General features: G+C 46.1%; 1 protein-coding gene across 6 annotated transcripts in view; it reads right to left on the bottom strand.

Annotated features, from left to right (window-relative positions):
* cep43 (centrosomal protein 43) overlaps positions 1–27842 on the bottom strand; it is a 144013-nt gene that overhangs the window by 99688 nt on the left and 16483 nt on the right. For all 6 annotated transcript variants that reach the window (XM_072503405.1, XM_072503422.1, XM_072503396.1 and 3 more), the window contains exons 2-3: positions 15225–15278; positions 13604–13658 (exon numbers count right to left, since the gene is read on the bottom strand). In XM_072503405.1, coding sequence (XP_072359506.1) covers positions 13604–13658; positions 15225–15278 — 109 coding nt within the window. The remainder of the gene's footprint in view (positions 1–13603; positions 13659–15224; positions 15279–27842) is intronic.

Genomic DNA, 27842 nt, shown 5'->3' with positions numbered 1-27842 from the left:
AAATCTTTTCTAAACCTTCTCCAAAGTCTTCACAGCATTTCTATGATATGGTGCCCAGGTTTGGACACAATACTCCAGTTGAGTGTTTTATAAAAGGTTCATTAACTTATTGTATTCTATGCTCAGATTCATACAGCTTATTCATACAATATATCTTATTATCCACTTTTGCAACCTGCTTTCATTGATTGTGCACAAATACCCCCCAGGACCCTCTGCAAAACAACATCAGATATTCTTTGTTGCATACACTGAAGTGACCAAAGCTTTTGATTCAGAATATTGCAAAGTTCTGTGGATTCTGTTCCAAAGATTTGTATGTCCAAGGAACTTCATTGCAATCCTGAAATTGCTTCATGATGATATGACCAAAACTGTCTTGAGTAGGAGACCTGAAAAGGATGCCTTCAAAATCTGATCCAGGATCAAGCAAAGCTGTGTGATAGCTCCATACTATTTACATTCTACTTGACAGTGGCTATTCACCTCAAAGAGCAACTGCCTGTGGTGCGAGTATTAACTATTGTCCAGGTGGGAACTTCTTTACCTCAGTTGCCTCCATGCCAAACTAAACTGACCACCACAACCATACATTATCTACAGTTTGCATTTGTCTGCAGTATTATTGCCCACTCTTCACCAGGTTTGCAAGTCACTCTTGATCTCTTCAATTCTGCATGAAAGGAACTCAGCCTGTCCTTGAATGTTGACAAAACAAAACTCCTATCAACCCACACCTCGTCAGCCAAATATTCCAACTCTCATATATGTTGAAGGGGACACTCAAAAAATGCTAAGCATTTCCGACCTTGGCAATCACCTCCCTCAAAGGTCACCATTGTCAAGGAGATCCAATAGATCAGCCTTGTACAAACACTGGCAGCACATGTTTGACACACAACACCAGAGAGCAAACCTGGTGGGAAAGCTTTAAATAGACCTGCGCAGCAAGGGCCAGAGGCACAGAGCTCCAGAGCAAGAGCAAACCTGGTGAGGAGCAGCTGATCAGAGCGCAGGAAAACTTTCAAAAGAGCAGCACAGTGAACCTTCACTGAATCCAGAGGCAGCGTGCCCGAGGTGATGCCAGGATTCAGAAAGTACAAGTGAGGTGCGGAACACGAGCTAGGAGCTGGCCTAGGAAAGGTCATGGCTGATCGACAGGGGAGGGGGGGGAGGGGGCCAGGGGGCCAGGGGGGGCCAGGGGGCCGGGGGCCGGGGGCCGGGGGCCAGGGCCCCCCCCCCCACCCCCCCCGACCAGGCTGGTTACATGGAATGTTCGTGGATTGAATGGGCCGGTGAAGAGAACCAGTGTGTTCGCACACCTGGCAGTTAAAAGCGGACGATGCCATGTTACAGGAGACACGCCTGAAGTTGGGAGAACAAATTAGATTGCAGAAGGGATGGGTCGGTCAAGTGTTTCATTCAGGACTGGACTTTAAAACAAGGGGGGGTGGCTATCCTGATTAATAAAAGAGTGACATTCGAGGTGGGAAGATAGAGGCAGACCCAGGAGGCAGATTTGTTATGGTTAGCGGGAAGCTAGAGGGAATGGCAGTGGTGCTGGTGAAGATAGATGCCCCAAACTGGGATGATATCGCATTTGTCAGGAAGGTGCTGGGAAAGATCCCAGACCTCGACTCGCACCGGCTGATCATGGGTGGTGACTTTAATACAGTCCTGGACCCGAGATTGGACCGGTCGAGTGTTAGGTGGGGGAAACTATCAGCAATGGCAAAGGAACTGCGGGGGTTCATGGAGCGTATTGGAGGGGTAGATCAGTGGAGATTTGAGAGACCAAGGAGCAGGGAATATTCATTCTACTCCCATGTACATAAGGTGTACTCCAGGATAGATTTCTTTGTGCTAGATAAAACACTGTTAGCATGGGTCGAGGACACCGAGTACTCAGCAATTATGGTTTCAGATCACGCACCACACTGGATAGACCTACGGGCAGGCAAGTGAATGCCCCAGTGCCCACAGTGGAGACAAGATACCAGGGCTGTTAGCGGATGAGGAGATCTGTGAGCGAGTGAGAGAGGCCATTCGGGGGTACATAAAGATCAATGACACGGGAGAGATTGCGGCTGGGGTGGTCTGGGAGGCACTAAAAGCGGTTATTAGAGGGGAATGTATTTCAATTCGAGCCCACAGGCATAAAACTGAGCGGTCGGAGCTGGACAGATTGGTAGGAGAAATCTTAACAGGTGGACAGGAGATATTCAGAGTCTCCAAACGAGGAGCTCCCAAAGGAGCATCAGAGATGTCAAATGGAGTTTGGGCTCCTTTCCACAGATAAGGCAGAGAGTCAGCTCAGGAGGGTAAAAGGGGCAGTATATGAGCATGGGGAGAAAGCTAGCAGGATACTGGTGCACCAGCTGAGGAAACAGGAGGCGACGAGAGAAATAGGGAAAATAAAGGATAGGAGGGGGAAGATGGTGACGGACCCGGGGGGCGGTGAATGAAATGTTCCGGGAATTTTATAGCCAGTTATTCGAGTCGGAACCCCCGGTTGGGGAGGAGGGCATGAATCAATTCCTGGGGAGGCTGGAGTTCCTGAAGGTAAATGAGGAGCTGGTGGAGGCCTTGGGGGGCCCGATTGGGCTTGGGGAGGTGATAGATGGACTGGGGGGCGATGCAATCCTGACGGATTCCCAGCGGAATTTTATAAGAAGTTCTCTGGGTTACTGGGGCCGCTCCTGGTTAAGGCTTTTAACGAGTCCAAGGAGCTGGGAGTACTCCCCCCAACGTTATCACAGGCATCATTTCTCTCATCCTGAAGCGAGACTAGGATCCGGAGAGATGTGGATCGTTCAGGCCAATTTCCCTCTTGAATGTAGATGCCAAATTATTGGTAAAGATCCTGGCCACTCGAATAGAGGATTGTGTCCCGGAGATAATTGGGGAGGATCAGACGGGAATTGGAAAGGGCAGGCACCTGACATCCAACATTAGACGGCTTCTTAATGTAATTATGATGCCAGCGGAGGGGCGCAAGGCTGAGGTGGTAGTCACCACGGACGAGGAGAAGGTTTTCGACCGGGTGGAGTGGAAGTATCTATGGGATATTTTAAGCAGATTTGGGTAGGGATTTGTGGAGTGGGTCCGGTTATTGTACCGGGCCCCGGTGGCAAACGTAAGAACTAATAGAGTTCGGTCGGAATACTTTAGTCTATGTCGGGGGACAAGGCAGGGATGCCCGCTCTCCCCTGGCCATAGAACCCTTAGCAATGGCCCTAAGAGCAGCGAATGCCTGGCGGGTTATAGTGAGGAGGTGGGATGGAACCCAGGGTCTCGCTCTATGTGAACGATTTGCTGCTTTACGTCACGGACTCGGTTGGGGGGGGGGGGGGGGGGGGGGTGCCCGGAATCATGGAGGTATTAGGAGAATTTGGGCGATTTTCAGGCGAGAAGTTAATTCCTCTTTTATGGGAAAGAGCGAGATGTTCGTGATCCAGGCATGGGGGCAGGAAAAGAGACTGAAGGAGCTACCTTTTAAAGTGGTTGGGAGGAATTTTAAGTATCTGGGGATTCAAGTGGCCAAGGATTGGGGGCAGCTTCACAAGTTAAATTTGGGCTAAGCAGTGGATCAAATGAGAAGGGATTTCCGTAAATGGGACATGTTCCCATCGACGCTGGCGGGGAGGGTTCAGACGGTGAAGATGACAGTCCTTCTGAGACTGCTTTTCTTTTTTCAATGTCTCCCGATTTTTGTCCCAAAGGCTTTTTTCAGAAGTATGAATGCGGCGACATCGAGGTTTATATGAGCGGGTAAAACCCCGAGAGTAAAGAGGGCACTCCTGGAGCAGACCCGCGGAGAAGGGGGCTTGGCTCGCCCGAGCTTTATTAACTATTACTGGGCTGCCGACATATCGACGGTCAGGAAGTTGGTTTGGGAGTGGATGGAGGCAGCATCCTACAAAGGTACGAGTTTGGAGGCTTTAGTGGCGGCTTTCCTGCCTTTCTCGCCGGCTCGGTACTCTACAAGTCCGGTGGTGGTAGCAGCCCCAAGGGTGTGGGGGCAATGAAGGCAGCATATGAGACTGGAGGAGGCGTCAGTGTGGTCACCGATCTGTGACAATCACCGGTTTGTCCCAGGGGGGGGGCTGGATGGGGGCTTTAAGGTATGGCAGCAGGTAGTGATTGAGAGGTTTGGGGATCTATTCATCCAGGAGGGCTTCCCGACCTTGGAGACATTAGAGGAGGAGTTTGATTTGCCAGGTGGGAATGGGTTTCCGTACCTTCAAGTGCGGGGCTTTGTACAGAGGCAGCTTTCCTCGCCTCCCCCTGAGGGGACTACAGGAAAAAGTGCTGTCAAAAACAGGGGTTGGAGGTGGAAAGGTTTCAGAGATATACAGGGAATTGTTAGAGTGGGAAGGGGCCCCTATCAGAGAGGTGAAGAGGAAGTGGGAAGAGGAGCTAAGAGGGGAGCTGGAAACTGAACTGTGGGAAAAAGCCTTGAAAAGGGTAAATGCATCCTCGTCCTGTGCTAGACTTAGCTTGATTCAGTTCAAGGTAGTCCACAGGGCCCACATGACGGTAGCTCGGATGAGTAGGTTCTTCGAGGAGGTGGAGGGCAGGTGTGGACGGTGTGGGGGTAGCCCGGCCAACCATGTTCATATGTTTTGGGCATGTCCGAAACTGAAGGAATTCTGGCAGGGATTTGCAGATGTTATGTCAGAAGTCCTAGAAGGTAGGGTAACTCCAAGTCCAGAATTGGCAATATTTGGGGTGTCGGAGGATCCGGGGGTGGGGGGCAATATCCTGGCCTTCTCCTCCCTGGTGGCCCGGAGACGGATCTTGCTGAGATGGAGGGGCTCGGAGCCCCCGAAGTCAGGAGTGTGGGTCAGCGATAGATATGGTAGGGTTTCTTAGTCTGGAGAAAATCAAGTTCACTCTGAGAGGATCAATACAGGGATTCGCCCGGAGTTGGCAGCCGTTCATCGATTTCTTTAACAAAAATTTAACGTCAGTAGTAAGGGGGGGGAAGGGAAAGGGGGGGGGGGGGAAACAGGACGCATGGTAATGTTAAAAAAGGACAGGGAGCTTAGAATACGGGTAATTGGGGACAGGGCGGGAGAAGTGGGGGACGTGGTTTATTGTTTGGTGTTCTTTTAGGGGATATTTTGTGCATCGACCCACGCGGTTGCTTTAGAAATGTCAATGTTAAAATTGTGAAAATTACAAATGCTTCAATAAAATATTTTCTAAAAAAAAAAAAAAAGATTTTAAAAAAGGATTCAGAAAGTGACACGGAGCAAGAGCAAGTAGCTGATTGGGTCAGTGGGGGCAGGTGCAGGAGAACTGGGACATAAGTTGCAGCCATACTACAGTATAGAGTGAACACGTCTGTGTGATATCTGAGTGACTGGTAGGCGAGTCATTCTCTCTTTTACTTTTCTGACTTTGGAAGTGAAGGCTTGGTAGAAATTGCGGGAAGTAATGATTAGTGGTATAAGTAAAACCAAATTGAAATTCCAAATTAAATAAATTCTAATTAAATAAAATAGGGATGCAGCACCGGGCGGCAATGTGTTTGTAGCTGCAACAAGTATGTGTTGTGGACTTAATTATGGTTCACAGCAAAGTCTGTAGCAAATGTTGGTTGCTCGAGGAACTTCGGCTCAGAGTTAGTGACCTGGGGCAGGGTCACTATCGCCGGGGGGGGGGGGGGGGGGCGACGGCGACGTGAATCCCGCCCCGCCACTCTGACGCCAGCTGCCGAATTCTCCTGCGCCGGTTTTCGTGCTGGGGCGGGGATCGCGCCAGTCGAGGGCCGTTGGCAGCACCCCCCCCCCCCCGGGCAATTCTCCGGGCCCCGATGGGCCAAGCGGCCGCCCATTTTCGGCCAGTCCCGCCGGCGTGAAATAAACATGGTCCATCCCGGCAGGACCTGGCTTTGGGGGCAGCTAAGTCCTCGGGGGACCGGAGCATTGGGAATGGGTGCCGATCCCGTTTATTCCCCGACGCTGGATTCTCCAAATTGGCAACGGGTGTGTAAAATTAGAGAGATGAATAAGTGGATCAAAGACTAGTGTGGGAGAAGTGGGTATCGATTTATGAGACATTGCCATCAGTACTGGGGAAAATGGGAGGTGTATTGTTGAGACGGCCTACATCTGAAATCAGTGGGACCAGCGTTCTTGCAGACTGTATAACTAGGGAAGTAGAGAGGGCTTTAAACCAAAGTTCAATTGTTTGGAAAATTTATGGGTAGGGGTGCAGGTTAGTGACCAGTCTGAGTGTCAACAAAAAACGACAGGTAGGGACAGATCATATGAACATTAGATTGCACCAAGGACTCACACAAAAAAATGAACTCGGGGGTGGGGGGGGGGGGGGGGGAGAAAGAGAGAGAGAGAGAGAGAGAGAGAGAGAGAGAGAGAGAAGAGTTCCAAGAACGGAAGATTTAAAAGCCAAGGGGAAAATGAGGGAGCATGGCACAGGATAGTAAGGGGGAAACTTGACTGCCATAGTGTGACAGGCCGGGGCAGGAAACGTAAGCAGAAATATACAACACAGAGCAAATCCAGAGTTGTAAATAACTATAAAAGATCAAAGCCAAATGTTTCTTATCTGAATGCATGACGCATCTGCAACAAGACAAATGAGTTGATAGCACAGATAGCAACATCGGAATATGATGTATTATTTATTACTGAAACATGGTTGCAGGGTGACCAAGTCTGCGTGCTAAACATTCCAGGGTATACAATGTTCCAAAAGAACAGGCCAAAGGGGAAAGGAGGTGGGGTAGCATTGTTAATCAAAGAAGATTTCAGAGCAGTGCTGAGTTTTGATATGAAGGCAGTGGATAGTGATGTAGAATTTGAAACCATGAATAGCAGGAGAAGGAAGACAAGGATGGGAATAGTCTATAGACCCCCAAAATGTGACCTCTCAAGAGATCAGAGCATAAATGGCGAACTATAAAGGGCAGGTTTGAAGGGAATTGCAATTATAATGGGAGATTTCATTCTGCACATTGATTGGACAAACCAAACTGGTAAGGGTAGCGTAGAAGAATTTGTGGAGTACATCAGGGATTGCCTTTTACAACAGTATGTTATGAAACCTACACGGGAACGAGCTATTTTAGATTTGGTTTTGTGTAATTGTTATGGGCCAGGGTTTAGAGAACCCCAAAGTGTATCATGGAGTTCACCTGACCCACAACTATTAATAGATTGTGGTATGGGGAGCACATGGCCCACTCTACAGGTGTGGTGCAGCAGAAATGGCTGATATGCTAAATAAACATTTTGCATCAGTCTTCACCGTGGGAGACATTACAAATATCCCCAAGATGTCAGATGGGCTGATTTCAAATAATATTGTAGAACTTACAAAAATCCTAATGACAAGGGATAGAATATTAGAGAAACCCGAGGAGTTAAAGGCAGATAAATCACCAGGATCCAAAGAACAGCACGCTAGGGGTTTAATGGAAGTGGCTGCAGAAATAGTGGACCCATTGAAATTTTTCTTAACTCACTAAATTCCCAGGGGGTACCGGAAGACTGGAAAACAGCCAATGTGACTCTCTTGTTCAAAAAGGGAGAAAGGCAGAAGGCAAGGAACTATATCCTAGTTAGTTTAACATCTATTATTGGCAAGACATTAGAGTCAATAATCAAAGAGGAAATAGCTAATCATTTAGCAAAGCTGAATAAAATCAAACCTAGTCAACATAGTTTTTTTTATGAAAGGTAAATTGTGTTCGACAAAGTTACTTGAATTCTTTGAGGATGTAACAGAGAGAGTAGATAGAGGGAAATCTGTAGATGCATTTAGATTTCCAAAAGGCATTTTACAAGGTGCCACATGAGGCTGGTGCATAAAATAAAAGCCTATGGAATTGGAGGAAGTGTGTTAGCATCGATTGAAAACTAGTTGTCACAGAAAAGAGAGTTGGAAAAATGGGTCCTCTTCAGAGTGAAAAGATGTAACTAGTGGAGTACTGCAGGAAAATGTACTTGGCCCGCAATTGTTCACTATTTACATTAATGACCTGGAGGAAGGAACAGAGTGTAAGGTTTACAAATTTGCCAATAATACGAAAATCGGTGGTAGGGCATGTTGCGATGAGGATATTGTGATTCCGCAACAGGAAACAGATAGACTGGATGACTGGGCAAAAACCTGGCAAATGGAGTTTAATGTGTGGAAGTGTGAGGTCATGCACTTTGGTAGGAGGAATCAAAAGGCAGATTATCTAAATGGAGAGAGACTGCAGGTGAGTGAAGTGCTGAGGGATCCAAGTGTTTTAGTGTATGAATCACAAAGCTAGCTGGCGGGTGCAACAAGTAGTTAAGAAGGCAAATGACATTTTGCCCTTTATTGCAACGGGGTTGGAATTTAAAAATAGGGAGGTTTTGTTGCAATTGTACAGGATATTGGTGTGGCCTCACCTGCAATACTGCGCATTGTTTTGGTCCCCATACCTAAAAAAGGATATAGTAATATTGGAGGCAGTCCAAAGGAGATTCACCAGGCTAATTCCTGGGATGAGAGGGTTATCCTATCAAGAGAGACTAAATAGTCTGTGTCTGGATTCTTTGGGGTTTACAAGAGTAAGGGGTGAACTTATTCAAACATATAAGATCCTGAGGGGGCTTGACAGGGTAGATGGTGAGATATTTTCACCAGTGGGAGAGTCTTGAACAAGGAGACATAGCTACAAGATAAAGGCCAGTCATGGTGGCACAGTGGTTAGCACTGCTGCCTCACAGCACCAGGGACCCGGGTTCTATTGCCGTCATGGGTCACTGTCTGTGCGAAATTTGCACATTCGCCCCATGTCTGGGTGGGTTTCCTCCGGGTGCTCCAGTTTCCTCCAACAGTCCAAAGATGTGCAGGTTAGGTGGATTGGCCATGATAAATTGCCCCTTAGTGTCCAAAGGTGAGGTGGTTATGAGGTAGGGTGGGGAGTGGGCCTGGGTCTGATGCTCTTTCGGAGGGTCGGTGCAGACTCAATGGGCTGAAGGGCCTGCTTCAGCACTGTACGAGTTCTAGGATTTAAAACTGAGGTGCGTAGAAATATCTTTTCGCAGAGAGTGGAGAATCTTGAATTCTCTGCCCCAGAGAGTGGTGGAAGCTGGACCATTAGATGTATTCAAAGTGGAGGGAGATAAATATTTGATAAATCAAGGAATAGAGGCTATGGGGAAATGGTACAGAAAAAAAAAAAGTTGAGGCTGGCATAGATCAGCCATGATCTTAGTAAATGGTGAGGCAGGCTTGAAGGGCCTGGAGTCCTACTCCTGCTTCTAATTCTTGTGTTCTTGTAACCAAGACCTCTGCAATCAACAAAAGTCTAAGTACACAGCTGTACAAACCCCTGTACTGCAGCGAGTCCTGAATTGTATATCAACAACATATAGAGTGCTCAAGAAATTTGATCAGCAATGTCTCTGCTGCATCCTGCGGATTCAATGAAAGTACTGTCGAACAAACACTGGTGCCCACCTATTCCACAAGCAGTCAGGCAAAAATCAACTTTGGTGAACTGGACACTTTGCCCGAATGGTCAAAAAGCATTTCCCCACAAGGCCTTGGACACTGAATTCTCAAATGGTCAATGTTCCAGGAGAATGCGTGAAAGGCACCCTGTAGCCCACCTAGAAGTCGGCCAGCATTGACAATAATAGTAATATACTGTAATAATAGTAATAATACTGTGCTCACCCCAGTCCAACGCCGGCATCTCCACATCATTGACAATAATGACTGGGAGGAACTTGCTAGCAATTTCTCAAAATGACAATAATTTGTCCATCAAGCTGTATCACACTTTCAGTCACATCTTAATAATGAAGCAGATCAGAGGTGGAAAGAAAAAGAACAAATCCTGCACTCTGCAACCGATTACATCCTGCCCATGTGCCCAAAGATCTGTGGGTCAAGAATCAATCTATTCAGAAACTCATGACCCGGAGTATACATTATCCTCGAATCGAGAGTCAGCTCATTCCAGGGGCTTTATCCTGGCAGACAGAGCGGTTAGGTAACACTTTATCAAACACCTTTTGAAGTTCATACTGCATTAGATTACTCAATCTTCTGTTACCTCATCAAAAAAATCTAGTTAGTCACAATTTGCCATTAACAAATCAATGCTGGCTGTTCCAAATTGATCCAAATTTGTCCAAGTGGCTGTTAATTTATCCTTTCTGAAAATCTTCAAGGATTTACCATTTATAATTTCCCTGTACTCCGACACCACCAATGTTTCTTTTTCTTAAATATAAATTTAGGGTACCCAATTCATTTTTTCCAATTAAGGGGAAATTTAGAGTGGCCAATCCACCTACCCTGCACATCTTTGGGTTGTGGGGGTGAAACCCACGCAAACACGGGGAGAATGTGCAAACTCCATATGGACAGTGACCCAGAGCCGGGATTGAACCTGGGACTTCGGCGTCGTGAGACTGCAGTCCTAACCATTGCGCCACCATGCTGTCCCCCACCACTGTTTCTAAGGATAACTGGAAGATTATGGCCAGTGCCACCTCCACTATTTACACCCTTCAATATCCATAGATGCATCTCATCAGGTCCTCGTGACTTATCAGCCAGACTTCAATACCTCCATTTTAACAATTTCTAATGCTTCCAGTGTTTCAACAATGACATTTTCACTCGAGTAATAGTTAATGTCGCGTAAAAGTCCTCCAACTTGTAATTTTTGCTCTGAGGGAGGACTGTGGAGAGGGGCAGTGAGTGGATGAAGACAAGCAAAAGGAGCTGCAGGTAGATTGTGTCTCGGGGAACAAAACGGTTGTGATGAATGTAGGAATTCCAGATATATTGTATTATATGTATTTTGTGCAGCAAGCCTTGGTTAGTGTGATTATGACTGCTGCAGTAATGTTTTTAAAGATCCTGGTTAGCAAGATTGTTTTGGGGAGTCAAAGGTGCCACTAAAGTATCGTAAAAGCTTGGGCTAATGAATTTTTGTTTGGATTAAGATGGTTCCCTATGAAGTAGTTAATCAGTTACATTGGGCTGGATTCACCGCTGCCCACCAACGGTAGTTAAGTTCCCGATGCAGCGGAGAATCCAGCGTCAGGGAATAAACGGGATCAGCACCCATTCCCAATGCTCCGGTCCCCCGCTAGTGTCGGGATCGAGGTTCGCACCCAGTACCAGCGGGAGAATGCAAATGGCTCAAAAGAGAGTTAAGTGCTTTCTATTCACTTCCCTTCATGATTGAGTGACTTTGAAGTAGTCAGTAGTGAAACTAACAGAAAGCATTTGTCTGATGTGGTCCAGGAGCTGTCAAACAAAGCTTGATGTTAGGGCGGCATGCGGCACTGTGGATAGCACTGGGATCGCGGCGCTGAGGACCTGGGTTCGAATCCCGGCCCTGGGTCACTGTCCGTGTGGAGTTTGCACATTCTCCCCATGTCTGCGTGGGTTTCACCCCCACAACCCAAAGATGTGCAGGTTAGGTGGATTGGCCAAGCTAAATTGCCCCTTAATTGGAAAAAAAAATAATAATTGGGTACGCTAAATTTATTTATTTTTAAAATCAAAGCTTGATGTTTATAAACATTGCAGCTAATTTCACAGCTGACCACTTCAAAGTCACTCAACCTGAAGGGAGATGAATGGTACAATGCTGACAGCTGGGTGTTTGTGAAAGCTGTCAATCACAGCCTAGTAAAATCAATATGAAAGGGAAATGAAGGCATGGCTTACAGATCAAAGATCTGAGGGGGTTTAAACCCAGCTGACTCGTTTATTCTTTCCAGGAATTGACAGGTGCTGCTTGCTGTGCCTCAGCCAGCACAAGTAGTTTTAAAGCAGTGTGTTTTTTCACTTCTGTCTGGACTGCTCTCTAGCTTCCAGGCAGGGGTCTCTCGCCTGGAGGGGCTTCCAGACCGGGAGGGAGGGGGTTCCTCGTCTATGGTGGCTTCCAGACAGGAGGGTGGGAGGGTCTCTCATCCGGGTTGGCTTCCAGACGGGGAGGGGGGGGGGGGGGGGGGGGGGGGCTCTCATCTGGGGTGGCTTCCAGACGGGGAGGGCTGTGTTCTCTTGTCTGGAATGACTTGTAGATAGGGGGTGGGTCTCTTGTCTGGGGAGGCTTCCAGATAGGGGGAGATAGATACAAAAAACTAATTTTGTACCTCAGCCACGTCCTCTGTCTCCATGCATGGATTATCTGTTTGAGCCCCAATCAGCCCCACACCTCATTTTACTATTTAAACATCTAGAGATGCCTTTTGAATTCCCTTTTATGTTGGCTCCCAGTCTCTTTGCATAAACCTTCCCCACTGAACATCCTTTATTCAGTCTGGTTCTTTCTTATATTATCTACCTGACATCTGTCATATGCACCTGTTTTATGCTTCATTTTGCTTTCTATCACTTTCTGTATCCAGTGAGTTCTAGTTTTGTTTGTGCTACCTTTCCTTTTCATGGGAATGTATTGACTGTACCCAAACCATCTCATCTTTCAAGGCGACCCATTGTTCTGTTACAGCTTTGCCTGCCAATCCAGATTCCAATTTGCTAGGGGCAGCACGGTGGCACAGTGGTTAGCACTGTTGCCTCACGGCGCCAAGGACCCAGGTTCGATCCTGGCCCCGGGTCACTGTCCATGTGGAGTTTGCACATTCTCCTCGTGTCTGCAAGGGTCTCATCCCCACAACCCAAAAAAAAATGTGCAAGGTAGGTGAATTGCCCCTTAATTGGAAAAAAAAGAATTGGGTACTCTAAATTTATTTTTTAAAAGATTCCAATTTGCTTGGGATCACATTTGCTCTCATCCCACTGAACCTGACCCTCCCCCAATTATTTTTATTCTTGCTTCCTCCTGTTCTTTTCCATAGATAACCCAAACCTTTGTAGAATTATAGAATCATAGAATTTACAGTGCAGAAGGAGGCCATTTGGCCTATCGAGTCTACACCAGTTCCTGAAAGAGTACCCTACCTAAGCCCACACCTCCACCCTATCCCCATAACCCAGTAACTCCACCTATCCTTTTTGGACACTAAGGGCAATTTAGCATGACCAATCCACCTAACCTGCACATCTTTGGACTGTGGGAGGAAACCGGAGCACCTGCTGGAAACCCACGCAGACACGGGGAAAACATGCAGACTCCGCACAGGTAGAGACCCAAGCCAGGAATTGAACCCAGGTCCCTAGTGCTGTGAAGCAACAGTACTAACCACTGTGCTACCATGCCGTCCTTTTTTCTTCCTGTTCACTTTGTCCTCTATTCTGTCAAAGATTATTTTTGGCTATATACACCTCCTTTCCAATCTCTCGAGTAAATTTTTCCTTTCTTTCTCAACTTTTATTCCTGACATTTGTAATTGTGAACTTTTGTTATTTAAACCTAGGGCAGTTGAATCTCCTTAAATATAAAATTATTATACTATAATCACTGTACCACATTTTATCTACTTGCCCCATCTCATTCCCCAAGCACCAGATGCAGCAATGCCTCCTTTCTTGTTGGGTTTGTAAACACATTCCAGAAAAGGTGCCCTCCCCCAGCTCTTCCTTTTACTCTATTACTTTCTCAGTCTATATTAGGATAGTGGTGTCTTTATTTGTCTTACTTAATGAATGCAATTAAAATACTTACCATCCTTCGTGTTCAAAAACTTTTTCAAGCTCTCATTAACCAGTGGTGTTTTGTTCTGTAAAATAAATTAGAATTAGCTGCTTGAAGCCCAAGTTCTACCCTAAACTTTCCTTTTTTAATTGCATTTACAGTTTAATTTTTTACTTGTTCCTCTTGCCAGATGTGCGATTTATCATCTTCCTTTTTTGTTCTGTTCACTTTTGTCGTCTATTCTGTCAAAGATAATTTTTGGCTATTAACACCTCCTTTCCAATCTCTCTTGTTAATTTTTCCTTTCTTTCTCAACTTTTATTCCTGACACTTGTAATTGTGAACTTTTGTTATCTAAACTGATCTCCTTAAATACAAAAGAGCCAGAGTTTATTGCAGAAGTTTATTTAACAACAGAAATGCGAGGAAAAGGAGAAGAATAAATATACTGGACAATGTTTGCATGCGAGTTGTGCAAAGAGGTGATGAAAGAAGCTGGAGAACACATAAATGCATGGAAATGACTAGTTTTTAAATAGTGGAATTTAAACTCTTTCTCATCCTTCACCAAACAAATTTCTTTACACATTTAGCCAATCCTTTTATCTTGGAATAAGGAGGCACTATTAAGTTACCTCTAATGCTTTCAGGACTATAACACTTGCAAATTATAAATCATAACACTTGCAAATACTGCATTTGGCCCAGATTAACTGGTTATCTTATTTGATTTGGCTGAGACACAGAATGGCTGCAGAGTTGCCCGCCATAGCAAATCACTGCACCTCAGGAACTCAGCAGGCACTATATAAATGCATTTCCATGTGTCTAATCCCAGAGGGTAATTCCTGCTGCTGTTGGACGTTCCTTCTGATCGTTTCCTGTCCTTATTATCTGCAACAGAGAGAAGTTGAGGGGAGACCTCCTAGAGATCTTCTGAGGACAACAAAAGTCAATAGAGCCAATGCACACAAGATATTTCCATTTGTGGGGAAACTAAACCACCGGGACATATATATAAAATAGTCACTAATTCAATAGGAAATTCAGAAGGAACTTCTTTTCCCGGAGTCAGGTAGAAGTATGGACATTCCTACCATTAGAAGCAGTTGAGGCAAATTGCAAGTTACTTTTAAGAGGAAGCTAAACACGTGAAAAATTAAGGATTAGAGGTATATGTTAATCGGGTGAAATTAAGAGGCGTGTGGGGAAGGAGTTCATTTAGTTTAATTGGTTTAAACACAAAATAGTTGGGAAGGAGTTCATGTCGAACATTAACACCAGCATGGACCAACTGGGCAGATGGACTATTTTTGTGAAAATCACATAAAGCATAAAACAATTATGTTATAACCTGCCTGCTTACCATTGGCTGGGGACGAATGACAATCGCACAATCCTGTGGGAGTATGAGTTTCCCCAGTGAGGGGGGGCGGAGAAATCATTAGCAGACTCCCTTATAAATAAAGCGGGCCAGTTTGGAACCAGCAGGAAGGAGTGAGCAGCAAGTGAAGTTGCTCCTGTTTTATATATATATATGTTATTGTAAATAAATGTTATTTCTTTGTATCCTTAAAACTCGTGCCGGATTCTTCGTGGCCCTCACAAAAAATTATCAGCTTTTGACTGCAGTGCCTTGCACAACACTTACCTCTACTCTTTCCTGTTCTTCAAGTGCCAAGAATACAGCTGCCCGTAATTCAGCCTGAAACAGAAAATCTTCAGTTTGATCTCATTCTGTTTTGTCTGCCTCAAATCTGGTTCTTATCTGAAAGTATGAACAAATAAGCAAGCACGCCACTTAGCCCCTTCAGCAGCTCCTGATTTAGACTTGTAATCAGACTCGCAATGAAATGCATTGGAACTTGTAGTGACATTTTTCAAATTGCCTTGAATCAATACATGTTCATCTAGATTAACTCACTCAAGGGACATTTGTCCTTATTTTACGAAAAGAGTATACCGTTGCCTTCCCGGCTGTTTAGATTGGTTAGTTTAAGGGCCGAGTCTGTTGGTGCGTTTATTTAGTGCATGGTGCATATGAAGGACATGAAGTGTGTGCAGCGTGTGCGGTTGCCAATGGTTGTTGGTTGCTCAGAGGCAGAGTGGGAAGGATTGGCAGATAATAAAATCAATGAAAGGTAAGAGGAGTCCAACAACAGTTATCCTGGATAGAGAGGGACTGGATGAGGATTGGAGGAATGGGATGGAAATGGCACGAGAGGAATGGAATGTGGGGGATAGATGAGGTAGTGGATTTGGTTAAGTGTAGCAAATTGGCAGGGGCAAGTACTTGATACAAAATTATTCAAAAGCTCTTCTATGTACTAAAAATGAAGATTCACTCGACTTGAATGAAAACATTTTAGAAAACCTTTCAGGTGAATTAAAAGAATACATCAACATTTACTCTGTAGATAATGATAACACCATTCTATCCTCCATAATTTCTACCTCCAATGAGCATGCTACCACGGAATTAGATTCAGAAACATGCAGTCAAAATGTTTCTATGAAACCTGAATCTTAAACAAGGACTTTGTCACAGAACAAGATTAGGAGTTAGGAAACTGTTTGCTTTGATGATAGCTGCTGTTAGGTTTCAAAGAAAGTGTTTATTCCTCGAATAATATTGAGCCCATCAGATCTCAGTCTGTCTTTTCAACTCAGGAAGAAACAGTTCCCAGGTTGACAGAGTCATCCAGACTCGAAATGTTAGCTCCGTTCTCTCTGCAGATGCTGTCAGGCCTGCTGAGATTGTCCAGTATTTTTTGTTTTTGTTTCCAATTAGACTTTCATATTCTATGACTGGGACTATAAAAAGTCACTTGACAAAATTTATTTATATTCCTCAACCTGTTTTTAAACATGGACAGTTTTTGTAGCGCAAGTTATTTTGATTCTGTTAAAATCTTTGACAAAAGAATAATTAAGAAATTGTGTACTGAAGGAAATTCTGTTGCAAATGATACTAATCTGACCACAAACGGTTTTGTGGATCTCTGCTAAGAACATAGGAAATAGAAGCAGGAATAAACCATGATGCAGCACCTGGATACTGCTCTGCCAATCATGGCTGATCTTCAGTTTCAACTTCACTTTTCTACCTGGTTCCATTATCCCTTGATTCCGAGACATCAAAATCTGTAAATCACAGCCTTAAATATATTCAACAATTGAGAATCCACAACACTCGAGGGTAGAAAATTGCAAAGCTTCACAATCCTTTGAGTAAAGAAATTTTCCCCTCATCTGGGTCCTAAATGATCGGTCCAGTCATGGAATCCTAGAATTTACGGTGCAGAAGGAGGTCATTCGGTCCATTGAGCCTGCACCAGCCCTTGGAAAGAGCACCCTACTTAAGCCCACACCTCCTCCCTATCCCCATAACCCCACCTAACATTTTGGACACTTAGGGCAATTTAGCATGGCCAATCCACCTAACCTGCACACATTTGGACTGTGTGAGGAAACCAGAGCAGACACAGGGAGAGAGAGCAAACTCCACAGTCACCCGAGGCAGGAATTGAACCCAGGTCCCTGGAGCTGTGAGGCAGCAGTGCTAACCACTGCACCACCATGTCGTCCAGAGACGTATCCCTTATCCAGAGACTGTGCGTGCCCCAGTGTTCTAGATTCCCCAGCCAGGGGAAACAATCTCTCAGTATCTACCCTGTCAAGGCCCTTTGGAACAGTGTACTTTTCAATGAGATCACTTCTCGTTTTTCTAAACTCCAGAGTATAGACCAAGTTTACTCAGCCTTTCATCATAAGACAACCCTCTTGATCTCAGAAACCAATGTAGCAACCCCTCTTTATACTGCTTCCAATGCAAGAATGTCCTTCCTTAAATACTATGGAAACCAAAACTGCATACAGGTGTGGACTCACCAAAACCCTATACAACAGTGGCATGACTTCCCTATTCCCTTGCAAAAAAGACCATTGTGCAATTTACATTCCTAATTGTTTGCTGTACCTTTGAGCTTACTCATATGTCCCAAGAGCAACTCACAAATTTTCCACAGCCTCATTTACGCTGTATTGCAAGAAGCACTAAACTATGTGACGCATAAATAATTGCTAGAAAAATGAGTGTAGCTTTATTTCTAACAGCCAGAAAAGAGACTACATTGAGGAAAGCTGAATCCAGAGGTCGGGCTGTACTTAATTTGACTTGTCCATTTAGTACCAGAGTTCTCAGTGAGGAAGTGTTCCAGTGTGTATATTTGCCTTTAGATTGGCAATTGCTTATAAATTCACTACTTTTTCTCCCCACAGAGACATCAAGTTACAAAGATCAGCAAAAAACAATTTTTTTCAGATAAAAGGTTGTTTCCTAGCTATTAAATTGTGATTGCTATCGTTTTATAAATGTGGTTTGTAAATGAAGAGAACAGTAACACAGTTATTTAATTGAAGGAATGCTCTGGAAACATGAAATTCCACGCTAACAGCTGGGATATTTAAATTCAATTGATTAAATAAATCTGGAATACAAAACTAGTTTTGTGCCGGTGGCACGGTAGCACAGTGGTTAGCACTGTTGCTTCACAGCACCAGGGTCCAAGGTTCGATTCCCGGCTTGGGTCACTGTGGTGCGGAGTCTGCACGTTCTCCCAGTGTCTGCGTGGATTTCCTCCAGGTGCTCCGGTTTCCTCCCACAAATCACGAAAGACGTGCTGTTAGGTAATTTGAACATTCTGAATTCTCCCTCTGTGTACCTGAACAGGACCGGAATGTGGCGTCTAGGGGTTTTCACAGTAACTTCATTGCAGTGTTAATGTAAGCCTACTTATGACAATAATAAAGATTACTACTATTATTATTATTATTATTATTATTATTATTATTAATGGAGGCCTCGAACTTGAACCTACCAGATTATGGCAAAAACTCGTTTGGTTTACTAATATCTTTTAGGGAAGGAAATCTGCTGTCCTTACTCATTCTGGCCTACATGTGACTCCAGATCCATAACAATGTAGTTGACTCTTTACTGCCCTCTGATGTGGCCTAGAAAGCAGTTGCATAAAACCACAGCAAAACATTAATAATAAAAACAATCTTGACCACTAGGCATCGACCTGGACATCAGATGAAGGCACACCCAGCCCAGTCAACCCACAAACCCTCCTTCACGAACTGGGAAACTATGCCAACATTGGGGGAGTCCCACAGATTAGTCAAGCAATAGCGTGGCTTAGTCATTATTCACAGATTTGGGTCTTTTTGTCCAATATCCTAGATTCTTCCATCACCATTCCTGTGAATGTCCTATCCCATTGAGGTGGCATGACAGTGGCAGAGTCAGGAGCGAGTGGTCTGAGTCCTCAATACGAATCTGGACCCCATGAAGTCCTGTAGCGTCAGGTTGAATACGGGCAAAGAAACCTCCTTTTGATTGCTACCTACTGCCTTTCAGCACTCTTCCATGTTGAACACCACTGGGAGAAAACAATGGGGGTAGCTTGGGCACAGAATGTACTCTGGGTAGGGACTTCAATGTTAATCAACAAGAGTGGCTCAGCAGCAGTGGAATGTGGCCATGTCGGCTGCTCCTGAAGAACATATTTGCTAGACTAGGCCTGTAAAAGTGAGACACTGATGTATGAATCCATGACAGAAAAATAGGAGATGCAATTCCAATCGCCTGTGTTCCTGGCATCAACATGTTCATCTGGTTAATGCATTAGTTATTTATGTTACTGCTCCCATCATAATCATATAGACCAACAGCTCAGTCAGATTTTGAGTTATAAAGAGAATACATTCCAGTTTAAAGCGAGAAATCATTGGCTTATAGTTTCCTCAAGTTGATTTGAAGTCAGCTCCCTGACTACGACTACTGATTTTCACAGTAACTTCATTGCAGTGTTAATGTAAGCCTACATGTGACACCAATAAAGATTATTACTTCTAATTAACACTTCTAATTAACACTAGCAGAAACAAGACAACACAACCCCTACTTGGCTGCCTCAAACTTTTTTGATTAAACAAAATAAACTAAATTAAATAAATTGAAAGGGGTAGTCCCTTAAAGAACTTAAAGCCTTAAACAAAAACAAATCACAAATGCAACTTAAAACACTTGGCTGCCTCCAAGCTACCTAGAAAATTAAAACTTAAAGTCCAATCAATGCCAGACAGGTTCAATATTTATTCACCTTGAAATCTTCCCCCTTGGTATTATTCCGGAGATATTAAAAATACAATTTTCAAACCACTGATGTGAAAGGGAGGGCTTTTCTGGACATCCATATAGCAGTAATGTGCACTCATAGCAGCCAAGTCAGGGGTTCCCAAATTGGGGTCCGCAGACCACCAGAGGCTCTGCGAAACTGGTAGCCACCACATGACCGGTAAACGCCATTTCGAACACGCACAATTTAAATAGCGTGGCCATCAAAAATGGCCTCCCGCAAAGAACGCTGGGAACAATGGTCAAAGTCAGGGACAGACGGGCTGCAGCTTGCAGATACACAAAAGCTGCAGCTCAGACATTTTTAACAGCCCAGGAAAAAGACCATCTTCAGGCATCCCAGGAACAATAGAACTATCCTGTCAATCACATTGTTTACCAGACACAGCTCCACCCAACCCCCTGCTCCCAACACTTCCAGGCATGGCCACTGAATGCCCACCCCAAATTCGATGTGCCTGCCCCTGATTGGACTTCATCGATCAAAGTGATAGAGCCCTGATCAATTGATTGACAATGACCCAGAGGCCACCCACAAAAGGCCATGAAAATCCAACAGGTTAAAAAGGTGCTGCATCACCTTAGAAGTTCTCTCTCGACTGCAGCCTTCCAGACGACAACTTCGGCAGCCAACAACGGTGAACCCATCACCAGCCAAGAAGAGGACCATCCATGCCATTCACAGAGGGACCACAACAGAGGACATAGACGACCAGCTACAGGAACTCCAGCACTGCCAGACTACCAGATCCCAGGTAAGCCCATATCTGCTCTGTCCTTGCCAGTCACCTGGAAGTTAAGTTTTTTTTAAATAAATATTTTTATTCTCCATTTTCACATTTTCTTCAGAATTTACACCCCACCAACAAACAGTAAACGGTAATGAATACAATGTCAATCCCCTTGTCATGATATTCAGATAAACATCATGGTGCAAACATACATACACACTGATGGACAGATCAACGGACCAATCAATACACACACAACATCACAGCCAATCACAGGCAAGAACATACACACTATAAAACGGGGAACACGACACTTCCCCCTCATTCCAGCAGGAGACAGCTCAGGGCACAGAGCTCACAGCAAGCCACTCAGACATTCACCATGTGCTGAGTGCTTCTCCAAGATAGTGTTAGGGCTAGGTCCACAGGTTAGAGGGTAGTGAACGAACCACAGTAACCAGTTTACAGATTGTAATATTGTGAGTAATAAAACTGAGTTGTACCATCCGCAACCGTGTTGGTTCGTCTATGTAGTAGAGCACCCAACACGACATAGTACCAGGTATGGAACACAGTACCTGTGAGACCTACCTACGCATCCTCAGGAATCCGCCATCCTGCGCCATGGACACCATCAGCCCGCCGCAGCTGCTCCAAATCGCTGGAAACCTCAGCATCAACTGGAAACTGTTTAAACAGCGCTTCCAGTTCTTCCTAGAAGCCACAGAAAGGGAGAATGCTTTGGACACCAGGAAAATCGTCCTCCTCCTCTCCACGGCAGGGCAACACGCCATCCACATCTACAACTCACTGGTGTTCGTGGAAGGTGAGGACAAGACGAAGTACAAGACGGTCGTTCTCAAACTCGAGCAGCACTTCAGCGTCGAGGTAAATGAGAGCTTCGAGAGGTACCTCTTCCAGCAGCGCCTGCAGGGTAAGGATGAGCCCTTTCAATCATTCCTAACACACCTCCGTATCCTCGCGCAGTCCTGCGGCTACGAGGCCACCTCCGATTCCATGATTAGGGACCAGATTGTTTTTGGGGTCACCTCGGACACCCTACGCCAGCAGCTCCTCAAAATTAAAAGCCTCACCCTAGCCACCGCCATCGAAGCCTCCATGAAAACGCGACCAGCTGCTACTCCCAATTCCAGGCGGCCGAATCGGCACGGCAGGGGTCCTACGCGGCTGAATCGGCAAGGGAGGGGTCCTACAAGGCCGAGCGGGTCCAGGCGATCGAGTTCCTCCCGGCCCGCGGCCCGGACGAAGGCGGCCATTTTGCGTGCTTTCCGCGGCCTCCCGCGCTTGTACGCGCCAAAAGAGGCGTCGACGCAGAGGGACGTGATGCGCAGGCGCGCTCTACGCAGGACCGAACTGCGCATGTGCGATGGTGCAATGAATGCCATGACGCCACGACAACTGCGGATCCGCACATTTAAAGCGGCAATGTCCGGCAAAGAACCGACAATGCCTCCGCTGTGGCAAGATGGGCTACTACGCTGCCTGCTGTCGAGCAGCTCAACCTGCCAACGCTCCCCAATTCAGACAGCCTCGCAGGGACGTGCGGACCATTCAGCCTCCGTACTCCGAGTCATACCTGGACGACATACAGACCGGTGATACAGATGACCGGGAAGCCTTCCGCGTTGTGGGCACTGACAGGAACCGGATGTCCCCAAGCAGGGCCCACCAGCCAATGCCAGTGAACAGTGTCAATCCGGGTGATGAATGGTGTGCCACCCTAACGGTCAACCGATCACCAATCACATTCCGTTTGGACACTGGTGCCTCCGCCAACCTAATAGCATGGTCAGCCTTCTACGCCTTGAAGGTCAGACCACCAATTCGGCCATCCTGTTGTAAGATGGTCGACGACAATGGAAACGTTATCCCGGCCATGGGATCCTGCCAGCTCCAGGTGACACACAATACATACACGGCCACACTGTCCTGCGAGATAGTTGGGTCATCGAAGGACTCCCTGCTAGGCGCACAGGCATGCAAGGTTCTCCACTTCGTTCAACGGGTACACGCTCGGTCTCCAGAAGGCACATCAGACTTCCCGGATGCAGAATTTAGGGCACAGCTCCACTCGCTCCTCGCCCACAACCAGGAGGCATTCGAGGGCATGGGCACACAACCCTATACCTACAGAATACGGCTCAAACCGGATGCCACCTCGGTCATTCACGCACCTCGCAGAGTCCCAGCTCCACTCAAAGACCGCCTCAAGCAGCAGCTGCAGGATCTCCAGGACCAAGGGGTGCTATCCCGGGTCACGGAGCCCACGCCATGGGTCAGCTCCATGGTGTGCGTTAAGAAGCCCTCTGGCGAACTCCGGATCTGCATCGACCCGAAAGACCTGAACAACAACATCATGAGGGAGCACTACCCCATTCCCAAACGGGAAGAGATCACGAGTGAAATGGCCAGGGCTAAAATTTTCACAAAGCTTGATGCCTCAAAGGGTTTTTAGCAGATCCAACTGGATCAGTCCAGCAGGAAGCTGTGCACCTTCAACACCCCTTTCGGCAGGTTCTGCTATAACAGAATGCCGTTTGGCATCATCTCGGCGTCCGCGGTATTCCACAGAATCATGGAACAGATGATGGAGGGCATCGAAGGGGGGCACATCTATGTCGACGACGTCATCATCTGGTCCACCGCACCACAGGAGCACATCAGTCGACTCCAGCGTGTCTTTACCCGGATACGGGAACACGGCCTGCGCCTCAACCGAGCCAAGTGTTCTTTCAGACAAACTGAGCTTAGTTTCTGGGGGACCACATATCCCGGGCAGGAGTGCGTCCGGATGCAGACAAAGGGAGCGCCATTACAGCCATGCCGCAGCCGGCAGACAAGAAAGCAGTGCTACGCTTTCTAGGCATGGTCAACTTCCTGGGGAAGTTAATTCCCAACCTTGCCTCCCACACAACGGCTCTTCGCCACCTAGTAAAGAAGTCCACGGAGTTCCAGTGGCTGCCCGCACACCAGAAGGAATGGGAGGAGCTCAAAATTAAGCTCACCACAGCCCCGGTATTGGCGTTCTTCGACACCTCTCGTGATACGAAGATCTCGACTGATGCCAGCCAGTCCGGCATTGGAGCGGTACTCCTGCAACGAGATGACACTGCATCATGGGCCCCGGTCGCCTATGCCTCGCGGGCCATGACCCCCACAGAACAGCGCTATGCGCAGATCGAGAAGGAGTGCCTGGGTTTGTTAACCGGCATAGACAAGTTCCACGACTACGTGTATGGTCTCCCCCAATTCACCGTGGAAACCGACCATCGCCCCCTGGTCAGCATTATACATAAGGACCTGAACGAGATGACCCCTCGCCTCCAGCGCATCCTGCTCAAGCTCCGGAGGTACGACTTCCAACTGGTCTACACCCCGGGAAAGGACCTCATCATTGCGGATGCCCTATCCAGAGCAGTGAGCACACCGCCTGATTCGGAGGGGTTCTTCTGTCAGGTCGAAGCGCAGGTGGCCTTCACATCGGCAAATCTGCCGGCTGATGATTCAAGTCTGGCCCGTATTCGCAGGGAGACTGCGGCTGACCCCCTTCTGCAATGTGTGATGCGCCATATGACGGGAGGGTGGCTCAAAGGACAGTGCCCACAATTCTACAATGTCCGGGACGACTTGGCCGTCATTGACGGTGTCCTCCTAAAGCTAGACCAGATTGTGATTCCACACAGCATGCACAAGCTGGTCCTCGACCAACTACACAAAGGTCATCTGGGGGTTGAGAAGTGCAAACGGAGGGCCCGAGAAGCTGTATACTGGCCGGGCATCAGCGATGACATTGCCAACATGGTGCTCAACTGCCCCACCTGCCAAAGGTTTCAGCCGGCGCAACCCCCTGAGACACTTCAGCCCCATGAGTTGGTGAAGTCCCCCTAGGCGAAGGTGGGTGTGGACCTTTTTCATGCACTTGGCATGGACTACATCATCATAATTACTTTTCCAGAAGTCTTACGCCTACACGATTTGACATCATCCGCTGTCATCAGGGCATGCAAAGACACCGTCGCTCACCGTGACATTCCGCTTACTGTCATGTCGGACAATGGGCCCCGTTTTGCAAGCCCAGAATGGTCTTCTTTTGCTGCTTCGTATGGCTTCACACACGTGACGTCCAGCCCTTTGCATCCCCAGTCAAATGGCAAGGCGGAAAAGGGTGTTCACATCGTCAAGCTGCTCCTCTGCAAGGCTGCTGATGCCAGTTCGGATTTCTGCTTAGCCCTGCTGGCCTATCGCTCGGCCCCACTAGCCACTGGCCTCTCACCAGCCCAGCTGCTGCAAGACGCGCCCTCAGGACCACTGTTCCATCCATTCTGGTCCCTTCACCCAACTATGCTCCAGTACTGCAACGGATGCGACAGCAGCATGCTCAGCAGAAGGTGGCACATGACACTCGGGCAACTGATCTTCCTGCCCTGGCGCCTGGAGACAACGTCCGCATCCACCTACCAGAGGGTGGCTGGTTGGCAACTGCCGAAGTTCTCCGACGCGTGGCTCCCCGCTCGTTCCTGGTTCGCATGCCTGATGGCTCAATCGCCGGGGTCTTCGCCTGCTTCCGCGCTGGCTACGTGATCATACACCGGTGCCACGCCCTCCTGTTGTTCCTGATGTCGACTTCGTGGAGCTTCCTGTACCAAGCCCATTCCTCTGTCGCCTGTGGCCAGGCCCATTTCTCAGTTGATGGATCCTGACCCACCCTTGAGGCGGTCAACCCGAATTCGTCGCCCACCTACTAGGCTGGACTTATGAGCCTGTTTGAACATAATACGTTAGTGAGTCCAATGTTAATATGTTTCTCTTTTTGTTGTTACAGGAGTTCGTTTTGATGCTTGATGTTTACACTTGTTTTGTTTATGGCAATGTCCATCTCCAACAAGAGATAATCTAACCATCATGCCCTTGATATTCAATGGCATTCCCATCAGTGAATTCCCCACTTTCAACATGCTGGGGGTCATCATGACCAGAAGCTTAACTGGACTAGCCATTTAAAATGTTATGTGCAGTTACAGGGATAGAGTGGGGGAGTGGGCTTAGGTTATGGTGCTCTTTCGAAGGATCGGTGCAGATTCTTTGGGCCGAGTGCAGAAGAAGGCCATTCTATTAAAAAAAATGTCAGGGGATTCTATTAAAAAGTCAGGAGCGTAATGAAATACTCCACACTTGCCTGGATGAGTGCGGCCACTCAAGAAGCTCGACACCACCCAGGACAAACCAGCACACTTGATTGCTACCCTGTCCACAAACACTCAATCCCTCCACCACCGACAAACAGTGGCTACAAGATGAACAGAGGAACTCACCAAGGTCCCTTAGGCGGCAACTTCCAAACCCACGACCACTAACATCTAGGACAAGAGCAGCAGATACCAGGAACCCAACCACCTGAAGGATCCCCTCCAAGTCATTCACCGCCCTAATTTGTGAAATATATTGCGGTTCTTTCACTGTTGTACCTACACTTCAGGGACCTCATCGGTCAGGAAGGCATCTCATCACCACTTTCTGAAGGGCAACCAGGGATGGGCAATAAATGCTGGCCTTGCCACCACACCTACATCTCGTAAAATAAATTTTAAAATGACCCGATCAATATGTGCATAGATATAGCTAGAAAAAAGTTGGTTACATTTGAATTTGTTGTTTGCACCTATTTTGTGGCAATAAAAAGTAACAATGACATATGAGAATTCTTAGGATTCCCCGATGCTCTTGGTAGGTCACTGGAGGTTCCACAGTCAAAAAGTTTGGGAAACCCGGTTTTAAGCAATGCCCTGCCCAAAAATGTTGATCCACTTATTATGGCTCAACATGCATAAATAACAAGTGCATACTGCATCCTCTTTTAAATTAAACTTGATCAAATGGCAAGTTTAGCCTCAGGCTTCCATTATCTCCAAGGTTGTATGAAGCCTTTGTGTTAACTTTTCAAGTAGAAACTCCAAATTTAATACATTTGATTTGGAAGCAGGAGGGAAAATAACTGTGGCCTACAACATTAAAAAACTGACCACTTAAAAGGGTATGTGTACTATATGCCATAAATTATACTGTTATTTACCCCTACAGGATAACGTTAAAATCCCCTCGTGGTAGGAAGTGCTGCAATTATTTTGATAATGAGTTGGATATAATTTGCAAAGAACTGAAAGCTAATAAATTCTCAGAGGTCGTATATACCGGAGAGCACTGTGGGAGATTAAGGACAAAGTCTACAAGGAGCTGATTGTAATAAAGAGGAAACAATAAACACAAATGAAGCCCCGAAGGATTGGTAGAAAGTCACCAGGGTACCCATTTTCAAAAAAGGCAACAAAGCAAACCCAAATAACTAAAGCTTCATTAGGCAATTTGCCTAAATCAACAATTTGGAAAATAATGGAACTGATCATTAGGTTCAAATAGGAGGATTACCCATGTGAATAACCTAGTAATTAGTATTAACACTTTTTTGGAGCGGCTGATCCCACCTGCTCGACGGGTTTTGAGAGAATTTGAGTCTTTGGAGTTTCTTTACTCCACTTATTGTTTGATTTCTGCGCCTCAGGATACTCTGGCAGTCAAATCCCAGCCTGCTACATTCCAGAATGTTTTCATAAACATAAAACTTGCCTAGAGAATCTTTTTCAGATTATTTCCTGTGGACATTTCACGGGATATTGACTTGAGGTTTAACTGTTTTAATAAATTTGTTAAACAATAGAACAAATAGCTGCAGTCATATGTTTTTACAGAATGCACTAAATCTCACAAGTTCAAGTAAGGCAAAATAATATGTTCACGACTACTTCATTAAACTGTGATAGAAGTTATGTTTCTTGCATCCATTCTTTGTCCCCTCAACTATGCAAGCTACCTGCCATGTTTACCTTTGTCATGGAGACCAACTCCCCAATTTGAACAAGACGTGAATGACTACATACAAGCAATTTGATTTAAATATATGCTTGTTACATTAAAAGAAAGCTATCAAATTCACATTAGAACTAATTCCACAAAATATCAGTATTTGAATTGAATGACTTAGTTTTTCCTACGTATTTACTCGGCACAGAACAAATGCGTCCAGTTAAGGTAGGGTATAATTTGTACAGGTGAAGTTGATTTTTAAATCCCTTGCATACCATAATAAAATTAAAAATTCACGATACCACACTAAATTCTGTAGATTAAAATGTTTCCTTTTTTTTTACTGCAATATCTCAAGAGGATATCAAAAAGGCGTAATCTCCAGAAAGTATTGAAATTGACATGAAAATCTCCATAAAACCTTGGAGGCTATGGAAGCCATGGACAAAAGTCT

Source organism: Scyliorhinus torazame, chromosome 1 (genome assembly GCF_047496885.1).
Source record: "Scyliorhinus torazame isolate Kashiwa2021f chromosome 1, sScyTor2.1, whole genome shotgun sequence".
Taxonomy (NCBI): Eukaryota; Metazoa; Chordata; class Chondrichthyes; order Carcharhiniformes; family Scyliorhinidae; genus Scyliorhinus; species Scyliorhinus torazame.
This window is presented reverse-complemented; position numbering and strand designations above follow the sequence as displayed.